General features: G+C 45.4%; 1 protein-coding gene across 3 annotated transcripts in view; it reads left to right on the forward strand.

Annotated features, from left to right (window-relative positions):
* Positions 1-1,313: 1,313 nt before the first annotated feature.
* LOC147634456 (coiled-coil protein) overlaps positions 1,314-14,042 on the forward strand; it is a 41,013-nt gene continuing 28,284 nt past the window's right edge. For 2 of the 3 annotated variants that reach the window (XM_086803527.1, XM_086803525.1), the window contains exons 1-2: positions 1,314-1,626; positions 1,715-1,836. In XM_086803527.1, coding sequence (XP_086659653.1) covers positions 1,352-1,626; positions 1,715-1,836 — 397 coding nt within the window. In that variant the 5' untranslated portion in view covers positions 1,314-1,351. The remainder of the gene's footprint in view (positions 1,627-1,714; positions 1,837-14,042) is intronic. The other variant, XM_086803526.1, reaches the window with a different exon arrangement.

Consider the following 14,042-nt stretch of genomic DNA (forward strand, 5'->3'; position numbering starts at 1 on the left):
ATCCCCTCCTTAATCTAATTAACAAAGAAGCAATTTAGGAGCTATTTTGTTCCTTTTTTTTTGGGTGTGGGAGAGGGTACTGAAATACACAATGCCACATTGGTACATTCAAACTGTGTACCTCGGCCAAGGTGCTACTATTAGGATAAACCCCATGGGTTTGCCCTGCTATTAGGGGGTTGTGGGGTAGGATTGATAAATGGGTATTCCCTTGTATAGGGGTAAAAGGGACTTGGGGGAATTGGCTGCTGGGGAGATTGACAAAAGCAGAGGGGGAAATTAATCTAGTCCTCAGCCTTGTTAGATATGGTTGTCTCTCAGATATTTGGAACTCTAGAAACTGGCTGGTATTTAAAAAAGAATCAAGGCAGGGGCTTGATGCGGTAGAGTTAATGTATAGATGTGTGCATCAATGCTGGTCTATATATTATGTAAATAATATGAATGACAATTCATTTATAGAGGTAGTATATGCTCTACAAGCTAGGATAGGATGAGCCACTTTTAGGCTGCTGGGATGATTGCACAAACTAGGGAAACCTAACCATTTTTTGTCATGTGGTAGGGATATTCAAGGAAAGAATTGAAGGAAAGCTTGCCAAAGTTTGGACCTAAGACTCGAAGATGGAATTTGAAGGAGATTTGTACCGTTTTGGCCTTGGTAGAGAATCCTATTGGCACAAGACTTGATATGAAGATCTGGACCAAGAAAGAGTTCATGGAGGAACAGAAGCCCAAAGGATGTACTATTGAGTCCTTGCTTGTGGCTGGTTTGCAGGCTGGGATATCATATTTCTTGGAAGCACTCATCTTTTGTTTGGGAGGAGGAGAGGCGGGATCAAATTTGTAGCTTACTTAATGGTGAATTGTGATAGGATGGGACTGATAGTTGTAAAAAGTGGGCTTCTGTATATGTCTTTGCATAGCTTATCTATTACATATTAACCATGGACAACCAAGGCACAAGGAGAGGAGAGAAAAAAGAAATCCTGGATTTCTAAAAAATAAGAAGAAAAAATATCTTCGATTGACCCTTTGTATTTCGGCTTCCATTCTCACGTTTTGCTTCTTAATGTCTTTTACATACCACAACAACATGGGGGTTGAGTACTAGTAAATATAATTATAGTTGTGTTCAAAAAAAAAAGATAAACCTCATGAGGCATTTAGGAGAAATTAAGAAACAAAAACGTTTCTTTTCACCCTCTTCTCTCTCTCTCTCTCTCTCTCTCTCTCTCTCTCTATATATATATATATTGATAAATTTAGTTGAAAATGCATAATATAACTATATATTAATTCAATGTTTTTTACGCTATTTGAAAGGTCATACGTGAGGTCTCCACCCACCATGGCTCAGGAAGACGTGCCTAACTGGAGCTCGACGGTAGAGGACCTGCTAGACGACGGGAACAGCCAAGGAGCCAAGAAGCTGTTGGAAGGCATCGTTGGCGATCTGGAAGGGAGAGCGGACGCCTACACGAACCTCACCCTGGCCGCTGCTCTCACCGACCTCGCCTGTCTCTACGACAGCGAGGGCCTCTCCATCAAAGCGGACTCCTGCTCCACCTCCGCTTTGCTCATCAAGAAGAGGGCGGAAACCCTAGCAGAACCAGCAGACTCAAGGCATGTAATTCTCAACTTTACAAGTACTTTCCCTTTTCTCGTCAAAGCACTTTGATTGTCGAGTGTAATGGCTGTCTTACGGCTACAGCAGGGCTGGTGCTTTTCCATTATTAGACTGTGAACACAAGACGAGAGCAGGTGCAGGTGCTTCTCCATTTGCAGACTATGAACAAAAACGGGAATCCAGCTCTGGTTCAAATTATGAAGAAGGTAGCCTGAGAGATTTGTCTCTTCCTTTTTACCTTTGTTTTGGTCGCATAAAGTATGAATCGTGATGAAGGCCAAATTAGGAGTATGAGGCGATCACTTTATGTCATATTGCAATGGTATGCAAGGCAGCTATTTCATTTCAAAGTCATGCAAAAAAGGGCAATGTTTGCATTTCAATCGAGGGATGGATCCACGACTGTATGGTGACAGGCATAGTTGTCAAAACTTGGGGTTGGCAAGGTCCCGACCCTGTTCTTACGGTTTTTCCCAAAAGGAGCTGTTGCCAACTTCGTTGAGACATTTGCATCCGAACTTGCTGGCCAACCCTTTCCTAAGCCGTTGACAACGGCGTTGGAAAGCGTTGGCTGGCAAGTTAGGAATGTCACGGCACATTAAGCTTAGCCTTAGAAAACCTAAGGCCTATCTAAACATCAATAAAAAGACCATGAGAGTGAGCTTGTGCTATTGACATTGGGGTGCACCTTCCACCTGCTGTCCCAAGTTGATGGTGATGATGAGTAGAGAGGGTTGCTGTCCCAATGTCGATGATGATGATGAGCAGAGAGGGCTGCTGTCCCGATGTCGAATGATGATGAGCAGAGAGGGCTTGATGTAGATGAGATCTGCTGCAGGATCAAGGTCTGAGCGTTGCAGATATCAGATCAGGGAGTGCTGCTGCTGTAGAGGGTAGAGCTGACAACACGCACATGGACAGAAACGTAGGTGGCTGCTGTGAGCAGGGGATGAAGCCGACGGATGCTGCAGATGATAAACGACTGCTGCTGTTGCAGAGGTAGCACCGGCAGCAGACAGGTCGATGATATTATGTGTTGTGCTTTTCAGATTTATGAAGCAATGCTTGTATATGTGGTTTGAGCTGCTGGTCGGCTAAGAGATGGGCTGTCTGCCAGCAGCACAAGACAATTAATCAAATAAATGAACCCCTTTTAGGGCTGGTTAAGGTACCATTTTCACACCCCCCCTCTCAGGCCAAAAGGGGACCATGAGAAGATAAAGGATATGTGTTGTGCTTTTCAGATTTATGAAGCAATGCTTATATATGTGGTTTGAGCTGCTGGTCGGCTAAGAGATGGGCTGTCTGCCATGAGGCGAAGGTTGAGGTAATGTAGACAAACGCAAACCTGCAGATGAGTGGATTGCAAGAGAAACGTAGGTACGAGGAGCAGAGACAGCTGCTATCTCGGGAGATGGTGGGTTGCCGTCACGAGGTAGGTAGAGAAGAGCAGAGAGGGTTGCTGTCCCGATGTCATGACGTGAAGATGAGCAGAGAGAGTTGCTGTCCCAAGTCGATGGTGATGATGAGCAGAGAGGGTTCCTGTCCCAATGTCGATGATGAGTAGAGCGGGCTGTTGTCTCGATGTCGAATGATGATGAGCAGAGAGGTCTGCTGTCCTGATGTAAATGAGATCTGCTTACAGGTATCAAGGACTGATCGTTGTAGAGGGAGTGTTGCTGCTGTAGACGGTAGAGCCGACAACACACATATGGACAGAAACATAGGTGGCTACTGTGAGCAGGGGATGAAGCGATGGATGCTGCAGATGATAAATGATGCTTCTAATGTTGCGAGGTAGCGCCGGTAGCACACAGGTTGATGATATGATTTTCAGATTTATGAAGCGATGCCAATATATGTGGTTTGGGTTGCTGGTCGGCTAGTAGCACAAGACAAATAATAAAAAAATAAACCCCTTTTAGGACTGGTTAAGGTACCATTTTCACACCCCCTGCAGAATCAAGTCAAGAGCTTACCTAAGCCTTGCCGAATCAAGTGTCGTTGGGTCTTGCCTTCGAGTTGCAATGCAACCCCCCGATGTGGGTGCACTAGCTCGGCCGTCACGTACTCACTCCGTTGTCACACTAGAATGCTCCATGGCTATGGCGGTGAAGGAAGAGCTTTCTTTGCCTAGATGGAGGCAGGAAGGAGATAGCCTTTGCGGTGTTCTCTTTCTCAAAAGGTGTATGGGGAAGAACTTAGAAGCTAATGGAAGAAAGAAACCTACAGACAAACCTATCTAGTATGCATCCATAAAGCAAGGAAGATTCAATAGCATACAAGTAAGAAAGAGTAGAGTAGAGAAGAGAAGAACTCACAACTATTCTATTGCAAGGGAATGAATGTGTAACATGCGAAAGCTTTGGGGGAGATCGGTAACTTCAATGCTCAGAAATCAGCACCCTTTTCGCAACGGAATTAACGTACAAAACTGAATGAAGAGGTGCAGAAAATAGAGAGAGAGAGAGGAGAGAGGAGAGGACACAGTATTGGGTCCCAAATACCCTCTGTAGGGCCCCGGCCATTAACACAATGGATTGTGGGCTCATCTATTTATACTACTTAATAACAGCAGTTGGCCAGTTCTAAACTAGGCGGCCAGTTCTAAATCTGCCCACGTCTGAATATTCAGCATTAAATGCTGAAAAAATTCGCATAAAATCTGCGCATCTCTGATTGGCTGGCTGGGCATCAGGCGCATGATTACAAAGGGGTTGGGCACTGTCTTTAGACTGTTTTGGGGACTGGGCAGCCTGTATGGGCTGCCCCATACTTGCCCTTACAGCCCTAAATAGGCTGTATAGCATGTATGCTTCCCCTAGCCTGCCCCTTGGCTGGTGGGTTCAGCTAGGGCCTTCCTAGCCCTCATGGGGGTGGTTTTACACTATCTTCATGCCCATACAAAGACTCGGGGTAGCCCTATGGGCTGGCCCCTTTTCCTAAAAGCAAACCCTAACTACCTACACAATGATCTGGCATCCTGTACCATACTAGATACACAGAATCATTGACATCATTCCAGAGGAAGACTCACAGCGCAGACTGGCACTGTTTCATGTGTAGCACAGTGCACACCTGACCTTGGACTCCTGTGCAGGACAATGCACACCTAACCTCGGACGACTGGGGTGGATCCTTGGCTGACTCGTCCCGGACTGGGCTCACATGGGACCAGTTTACCATCCCAGGTCCTGCACCTTTTGTACATATATGTCGACGTGGCATCCCCTTCTGCTTAACTTGATAGGACTTGCATATGGTTTTAACCAATTGATGTGAAACACATCGTGCATAGTCCAACTCGGAGGTAGCTTTAACTGCATAGACACCTCATTAATCTTCTTTTGGATGGGAAAAGGTCCGAAGCTCTTGAAAGACAACTTTGGGCATCGCTTGCCCACCTGCTTCAACCTTTGCTTCATAATCCGAAGATAAACCCAATCCCCTTCCGAAAACTTCATATCCCTTCTGTCTTTATTGGCCTGTCGAGTGTAGGCCTCCTGCGCTTTAGCCAATCTGTCTTTTACTAATTCTAAAATCTCCTGGTAAGACTCCGTCACTTTGTTCGCTTCAGGTACTGAAGACGAGATCCTGGTCAACAATGACTAGAAAGGTCTTCTAAATGCTGCCTCATATGGAGTCTTGCCAATAGCTGAAGAAAAAGAATCATTCAAAACAGCTTGAACTAAAGGCAAATAAGATTCCCACTTACCTTGCGGATCGTGGACATAACACTTCAGCACATCAAAGGCCAATTGGTGGTATATCTCTGTCTGGCCGTCTGTCTGTGGGTGGAATGCACTGGAAAAATTCAATTTAGTATCAAAGTTGTACATATGTAAACACATCTCGCCTCATCTTTGGCCAATAATATTGCCGTTCCAATTCCTCCAGAGTCGAATTCATGCCCCTATGACCACCAGTAATGGCATCATGGGCATCATGGAGAAGAGTTGCCCTGAACGACTTCATGACACACAGTCGGCCTTTGTAGAAAAGCCAACCATCGCGTATCAGAAAGTGGCATGGTCATGTGGCATCCAATGCCTGTTCCCACTGTGTACCGAATTCTTCGGAATCCGCATACGTGTGCTTCATGTCATCTAGTCGTACCAACAAGATCGAGTCTAGTGGTCTGAATCGAAGTCACTTGTCTCTTCTTGCTCAAAGCATCGGCCATTGGATTGGCCTTTCCTGGAAGGTACTCAATCATACCACCGAATTGCTGGAATATCTGGCTCCAGCGGTGTTGTCGGTCACTCCACTGTGCACTTGGCATTGTTTGAATCTAGCGTAATGCTTGATGGTCAGTGCGAACCTCAAAGTCACGGTCATAAAGAGAATGTTTTCAATGTTTCAAGGCCTGTATAACTGCTAGGAGTTCACGATCGTAGATTGAGTAATTTTTCTCTGCGGGCAGTAACTTACGAGACATGTAAGCTACTGGATGACCATTCTGTTGTAACACACCGCCAATTGTGATGTTACTCACATCGGTGATCACCTGAAATGGCTCGTCCCACGAGGCAAGTGCTAAACAAGGCGCTTCTGATAAAGCCACCTTGAGGTTCTTGAATGCCTCCAACGCTCGTGGAGTCATTCGAATCTTTTGCCTTCTTGTCTTCACACTCCTTAGCAGATCGGTGAGATCCGCGGAGAGATCTCTATGTGAGTGGAGTATGCTTGGCATATACCCCCAAAGGATTTGATGTCATAGGCTGTCTGAGGTACTTCCCAGTTGACAATCTCGGCCACTTTCGCCGGATCAAGTCGAATGCCTTCTGCACTAATTATGTATTCCAAGTAATGCACCTGGAAGAACAAATAAAATTCTGACTTCCTCTCATTGACGTAGAGCTCGTTGCTTTCCAGCAACTTAAGAACTTTCTCCACATCAATGTCATGCTGTTCAACCGTAGCTGAAAATACCAGTATGTCGTCCAGAAATATAAACACACACTTTTCAATCAAATCCCGGAAAACACGCATCATCATGCGGTTGAAAGTAGCTGGGACGTTCGTCAAGCCAAATGGCATGATCATAAATTCATAGTGGGCCCGTTCCATACGGAAGGCTGTCTTGGGGATGTCCCCTTCTACAATCCGCACCTGGTGGTACCCACTCTTTAAATCAAGTTTCGAGAACACCTTTGCTCCATTCAGCCTCTCGAGAATATAATCAATTCGAGGCATCAGGAATATACTCTTGATAGTCAGCTTATTGAGTGCACGATAATCGACACACAATCGAGAAGACCCATCTTTCTTCTTGACAAATAAGATCGGTGCTGCAAATGGTGACACGTTGGGGCGGATGAAGCCAGATTGTAACAATTCTTGGAGTTAGCGGTCCAACTCCGATTCCATTGTCTTGAAAAGGCGATACGGAAACTTGCTCGGGGGTTCCGAGCGTGGGAGGAGGTCAATCTTGTGGTCCTCCGGTTTGGACGGGGGAAGTTGGGGAGGGAGACTGTCCCAAAAAAAATCTTTTGGAACTTTTCATGTAGAGCCGAGTATTTCTCAGAAGCACTGGCCACCGTTTGGGCTGTCTGGATGTATATCATCGCACAATGTGCACCTTTCTTGACTGCTCGCTTAGCTTGCAAGTGGCTTATGAGCGGAAAGTTCGGAATTCTTGGCTCACACTTAATGGTCACTAGGGCGTTTGACACATTCAGATTGATCTGGAACGTGTGCTTGTCCCACTTGACATCGGGAAGAAACTTGTGAAACCACTGAATACCCAAAATTATGTCTGCTCCTACAATAGGGGCAACCATAAAATCACGCACAAATTCTATGCCCTGAATAACTAATTTAGCACCTAGAGCTTCATACTTGACGCTCGTTGTCATGCCTGTGCTAAAACCCTCAACTTGTTTGTCCACTGAAGGCGGGACGAAACGGGCACGCCTAGCAACCTGTTCCGTGACCACATCCTCCGCGTTGCCGCTGTCAAACAGGACGACGACTCTCTTGCGACCTATGTAGCCAAAGGACTTGAGCAATTCGTTGCGCTCATACTCTTGGTCATGGGCGCCCTTTTGCTTATCTTTGAGCTCCCGGCTAATAATTGCTCCAACGGAAGCATCTGGATTTGAAGAACTAGGGGCAGCCATTGGGGTCTGTGTGGGAGCTGAGCTCACCACGGAAGCTGTGGAGGCAGCGGCAGCGGGCTTTGGAGGCTTCTTAGGACACTCCTGAAACCGATCCCGTCAAGTGGGAAAGACTTCGTTCGACACCCACACGCTTAATAGCACAACTTTAAAACCACAAATTTGAAATGGACAACTTTAAAACAACTTGAAATTTAAATGAAATGAAATGGAAAGATGGACACCAGCACTGGGGCCGGAACGGGCCGACCCCCCCCTCAATATATGATATATTTATTGGGAGTATTTAATAAATACAATGCTCCATGGGTTCTGAGAACCAGATAATGTCCATGTACATATGAAAACAGTACCAAACAAGTAGGCTCGAATTTCGATGTAGAAGCTCGAAGCAGAACGACCACTAGTGTGGTCCAATCGCTACGGTCCTGTGCTTTCACTGGACTCCGCAGAGAGCGCCTCACTGGTGTTCCGAGACCACGCACAAACAGGCGCTCTCGTACTAACGCCTGGCTCTCCCGATCTCAGCACCTTTGGACCGAGGTTCGCCAATATAGCTTGGACAACCCGGCACCGAACGGGTGTTGGCCGAGCGGGATGAATCTTTTATCAGATTTAAACATATAATACTTTACTCAAATCTGAAAATCACTTACTTGTAGATGGTTGATAGGAAACCAATACTTGTGGTTTGCTGAGGATGAAACCACCCTTGTTGAAGAAAGAGTAGCCTCGTGAAGAATCACCAAGACAAGTTCCACCACAAACGGCACAGCCGCCTGCTGTGAGAGAGAAACTTCCACTTGCAAGAGAGGAGAGAGACAATACACAGCTACCAGCAGAGGTTTAGAGCTTTGGCGTCTGCATGAAGAAGAGTTGTGGTGGGGCAGCCGACTGTAGTAGCACAGAGGCAGGTAGCCTTCAGGTGATGGCAGCCAGCTGCAGCACAGTAGCCGCCTATGCACAGCAGATTCAGCAGCCGCCTGGGGTAAACATGCGCAGCAGTGCCTTGTGAAGATGGCCCACGTCTGAGAGCAGTAGCAACCGCCTGAAGGAGCAGCAGTACATCAGCCGCCTGGTAGGGTAGTAAGCGCAGCCAGCAGAGCAGAAGGTATACAGCCTGCAGTACAGAAGGTACAGCCTGCAGTACAGAAGGTACAGAAGCAGTTGAGCCAGCCGCCTAGGGAAAAACAGGCGCAAGAGAAGATGATCGCCGGTTGATGAACATGCGCCAGATAGAAGCGATGGATTCTACGCTTGAAGAGAGCCCTTTTTTTAATAAAATTAATGTGTAGTTAACTAGGTGATACCCACGTTTGCATGTGGGTGGGGAGTTTGGGTAGGTGCCCATGCCCACCCCCACACTCACTTAAGTGGGGCTCCCCACCTTGGCCCCTAAGTGGGTGCCCAAAGGGAGTGCCCACATTTAAGTGAATGTGAACACCTAACCTTATAAAACAAAGGGGTTAGAATAAAATATTAAAAGCTACATGTGCAACATACTTACCACCTGTTCACATGCACTAAAACTCGTCAGAATACAGAGCAGACTTCACGACTCACTGGTAGGCGTCCCCGCTCAGCAAGTAACACGTCAAGCAGGCAAACACACAAATACATGTCATGCGAAAACAGTTTCAAACATGCAAAATATGTGTGCATGTGCAAATAGTAACATGGACATATCTCCCGTTCATGGAACAAGTACAAAATATCTGTCGGCACAAAACTGGCACGACATAAAAACATAAAAACCTGGTCTTCCTATGGAGTGACAGTCCCATAGGTAAGACACAGTTCCAGGCACGAGTTTCCCTATGGTGTGACAGTCCCATAGGCAAAACACGGCACGAATACTGGCTCTTCCATGGCGTGACAGTCCCATGGATCGAACACAGTCCAGGTCATACACCGGTGGCACTGGTCTGGCTCCCGTCCATATGACACCATCCTGCTAACACACGGGTGGCACCAGTCTGGCTCCCGTCCATGTCAGCAAAATACTGGCCTCTTCACATGAGACACCGGCCTGGCCTCAAGTGAACGAGACGCAAAAACTAGGAATGGACCAAATGGTCGGCCAATTGGTGACATCCCCCCGGGCTTCTAAAGGGTTGACCTCAACTGAAAAGCCTCAAGATATGCCTGCAACAACTGCGGATAATCTGCAAAATAATCCTCATTTACCCATTTGGCATCAATAGGCAAATAATTCTTAAACTTCACAAGGTATCTCCTGGAAAGCTTTCCTGCAGGTAGCTCTCTCTCCTTGTGAAAAACAATCTGTTCTGGCTGGAGGATCTCCTCAAGCTCTTCAATCTCTGGCGGATCTTTTGTGACAGGCTCATCTGGATCTGGCCCCACATATTTCCGAAATAGACTCACATGAAAAGCATTGTGAATCTTCCAATGACTAGGTAAAGCAAGCCTGTAGGACACTTCATTGATCTTGTGAATCACCTTGAAGGGTCCATAATAGCGAGGAGAAAGCTTAGGATATGATCCTTCTCGTCCTGGTCTCTTTCGAAGCCTAGCCTTCTCAAATTTCAGCAATACCCAATCACCTTCTTTGACTTCCATGTCCCTTCTATGCTTGTCAGCAGCCATTTTATGCTTATCCTGAGATCTTGCAATGGCTGTCCGCACCTGACTAAAGGCAACATCCAAGTCACGAACATATTCATCAGCGGCAAAAATTTCATCCTTTGTACGAAGGATGGGTGGCAAGACCACTCTGCCATAAATAATCTCAAACGGAGCCTTTCCTGTGGGAGCATGGATCGTATTGTTGTAGGCAAACTCAACAAGTGGAAGATACTTCTCCCATGCACTCTTTTGATCTGCCACATAACATTTCAATAAATCCAACACGGCTGAATTTGCAGCTTCACTTTGGCCATCCGTTTGGGGATGATAAGCTGATGAAAACTCAAGCTTAGTACCCATATTATCAAACAAAGCCCTCCAAAATAGGCTTGTAGTCCTGGGATCTCTATCCCCAACAATGGATTTAGGCATACCATGATGCTTGAAAATATTAGCAAGAAAAAGCTTTACCATATGATCAGCTTTGATGGTTTTCTTGACGGGCAAGAAATGAGCTTGCTTGCTAAACCTGTCGACAATAGTCCAAATAGCATCATTCCCATGCAGGGATCTAGGCAAATCCATAATAAAATCCATCGTGATACTTTCCCAAGGTTGCGAGGGAATAGGCAATGGCTGAAGCAAACTTGGAGGCTTTTGCCTATCAAATTTCACCTTTTGGCAAGTAATACATGCACGCACATAAGCCTCAATGTCTTTACGCATGCTTGGCCAAAAGAAATACCTCTGAATCATGCGAGTAGTAGGCATAATACCTCGATGACCAGCATATGGTGGAGCGTGACATTCGTCCATAACCTTTGGACGCAGATCCTTCACCACACATAGGCAATTATCCTTCATTAGATAACCCTCATTGATAACATAAGAGGCATGTGAATGACCAGCCATCAAATCAGTCCATATATGGCAAAAATCAGCATCCAAATGATACAAATCTCTCATAGCAGATAGATCTCCATGAGAGGCCACTGAGACTGTAGCAACATAAGGCCTCCTAGATAGTGCATCGGCCACTACATTTTTCTTTCCTGGAGTATGCACAATCTGAAAATGAAACATGGAAAGAAAGTTTGCCATTCTCATCTGCTTTTCTGAAAGCTTGGTTTGAGATAGAAAGTATCTCAAGCTTTGATGATCTGTCTTGACTACAAATTCTGCCCCAAGAAGGTAGTGTTTCCAAATCTTTAAGGCATGAATTACAGCCAAGAGCTCTTTCTCATAGATATCCATATGAAGCTCGGCATCATGCAAACGACGGCTCTCGTATGCAACTGCATGCCTTTCTTGATTTAGGACAGCTCCTATGCAATCACCACAAGCATCACATTCAACCACGAATGACTTGTGCAAGTCAGGAACAATCAATACTGGACCACATATGATCGCATGCTTGAGCTGCAAGAAAGCATCCTGTTCCTTTGAAGTCCATTTGAAAGCAGTTTTCTTCTTCGTGAGATCATGAAGAGGAGTGGCAATCATAGCAAAATGCCTTATGAAACGCTTGTAGTACGAACATAATCCCAGAAAACTACGTACTTGATGTACGTTTTGCAATTCGGGTCAATTCCGAATAGTCTCTATCTTTGCAGGATCCATTGTAACTCCATCCTTGGATACAATATGTCCCAAATAATGAATCTCTGAAAGGAAAAACTCACTTTTCTTGGCATTGACGAAAAGTTTATGCTTCCGCAACTCTTCGAACACTGTGATCAAATGAGTTCTGTGTTCCTGCTCATTCTTGGAGAAAACCAAGATATCATCAAAGAAGACTCCTGTAAACTTGCGATGGGGTCGGAATATCCTATCCATCATACGATTAAAAGTAGTAGGAGCATTGGTGAGACCAAAAGGCATTACCAAGAATTCATATAATCCGAAGGCTGTCCTGAATGCAATCTTATGGACATCTTGTGGCACCACTCGGATCTGGTGATAACCACTCTTCAAATCAAGTCTGCTAAAGCAAGCTGAGCCATCAAGCTTATCCAAGATATCATCAATACGTGGAATTGGGAATCTGTTCTTGATGGTAAGCTTGTTCAAAGCTCTATAGTCCACACACATACGGAATGATCCGTCCTTCTTTTGAACAAGAAGCACAGGAGAGCAGTAAGGTGAGGAACTGGGCTGAACGAAACCTTTCTCTAAAAGCTCGTTTACCTGCTTCATAATTTCTTCTTGTTGTGCAGCACTCACTCGGTATGCGGGTTTGTTAGGTGGAGAACTACCTGGCACAAGATCTATGCGGTGATCTTCGGGCCTTTGGGGAGGTAATTCACCTGGCAATGAGTCAGCAAAACAGTCTTTGAATGCATTAAGAAAATTCAGCCTATCATTAGACATAGCATCCACATTTTGATGATTTGGCACAAGACTATCACGCACAAAAACCAAGTACGCTGAAAGACTCTTTTTCATTGCTTTATTAATTTGGATGTGTGATACAACTGGGATAGAATCCCCTTCTTTGCCAGCATCAATAAAATGCATGCGGCCTTTATGCATAAAAGAAATCATATTGGACTTGTAGTCTTTGCGGGGCTCAAGCCTATGGTGCCACGGCTTGCCCAACAATACATCACATCCATTCAGTGGAGCAACTAAGAAATGCTCATTATCAAGATAGCCCTGTATATGGATGCGCAACTTCCCAATCAAAGGGGTAACCTGCACCTCTTTACCAATAAATGCAGCTTCGGCTTCAATCTGAGGTCCCATGTTTTCAACCTCAATACCCAATGCAGCTGCCATTTGCATAGAGATGAAATTGTCAGTTGCACAGTCATCAAACATGAAGAGTGCGGGCTGATCCTTGATTTGCCCCCAAGCCTTGCAAACCATACGCTCTTTTGCATCATGACCTGTATTACCTTGCACATCAGGCACTGCATGAACATTAGCTTTGGTGTGCTTGTCCTCGTGCTTTGGTTTGCGATCTGGGCATTGTTGGAACATGTGGTCTTTGCTACCACAAGAAAAGCATTTTCCATCCTTGGCATATTGCTCTCTTTGCTCCGGGGTTAATCCAAATTTGTTCTTCCTTGGGCCCTGTTCTTTAGATGTGTTATTTTCAGCTTTACCACCCTTGTAGGGCTCCCGGAAGTTCTTTTTAGGTGGCTGTCCACCCTTTTGCTGATTTGGGACAGCCTTGTTCTTTCCCTTGGAACCTCCTTGATCCTGCTTGATCTTGAGTACCAATTGCTCCATAGCAAGAGCAGAAGCTGTAAGTTGTTGCAACGTATGTTTCGGGTGCAATTCAATACCCGATCTATATGCAGGTTGCAATCCAGAACGAAACTTCCTCTTTCTTTCATCCTCTGTGATTTGCATGAAGGGAGTCACTTCCAGGAACACTTTCCAGAATTTGTTAACATACTGTTGCACACTCTCATTATCTTTTTGTTCCAGCCTGTCCCACTTTTGAGTGAGAGTTTGCTCCGCATTGGGTGGCAAGAACTGAGCATAAAATCTATCTTTGAATTGCTTCCAAGTGGAGATGGGATCTTTGGTGATCTTTTCAGTGATCCACCAATGAGCAGCAGTCCCTTTCAAAAACATGCTAGCATGGCGCACCTTTGACTTTTCTGTAAAGTCCTCATCGCTAAAAGCAATGTCGAACTGTGCCACAAACGCTAACACCTTAGAAGCATCATGTTCACCATGAAAGACATCAAATTTGA

The sequence above is a fragment of the Cibotium barometz genome, chromosome 10 (genome assembly GCF_041138505.1).
Source record: "Cibotium barometz isolate CiBa-2024 chromosome 10, ASM4113850v1, whole genome shotgun sequence".
Classification (NCBI taxonomy): domain Eukaryota; kingdom Viridiplantae; phylum Streptophyta; class Polypodiopsida; order Cyatheales; family Cibotiaceae; genus Cibotium; species Cibotium barometz.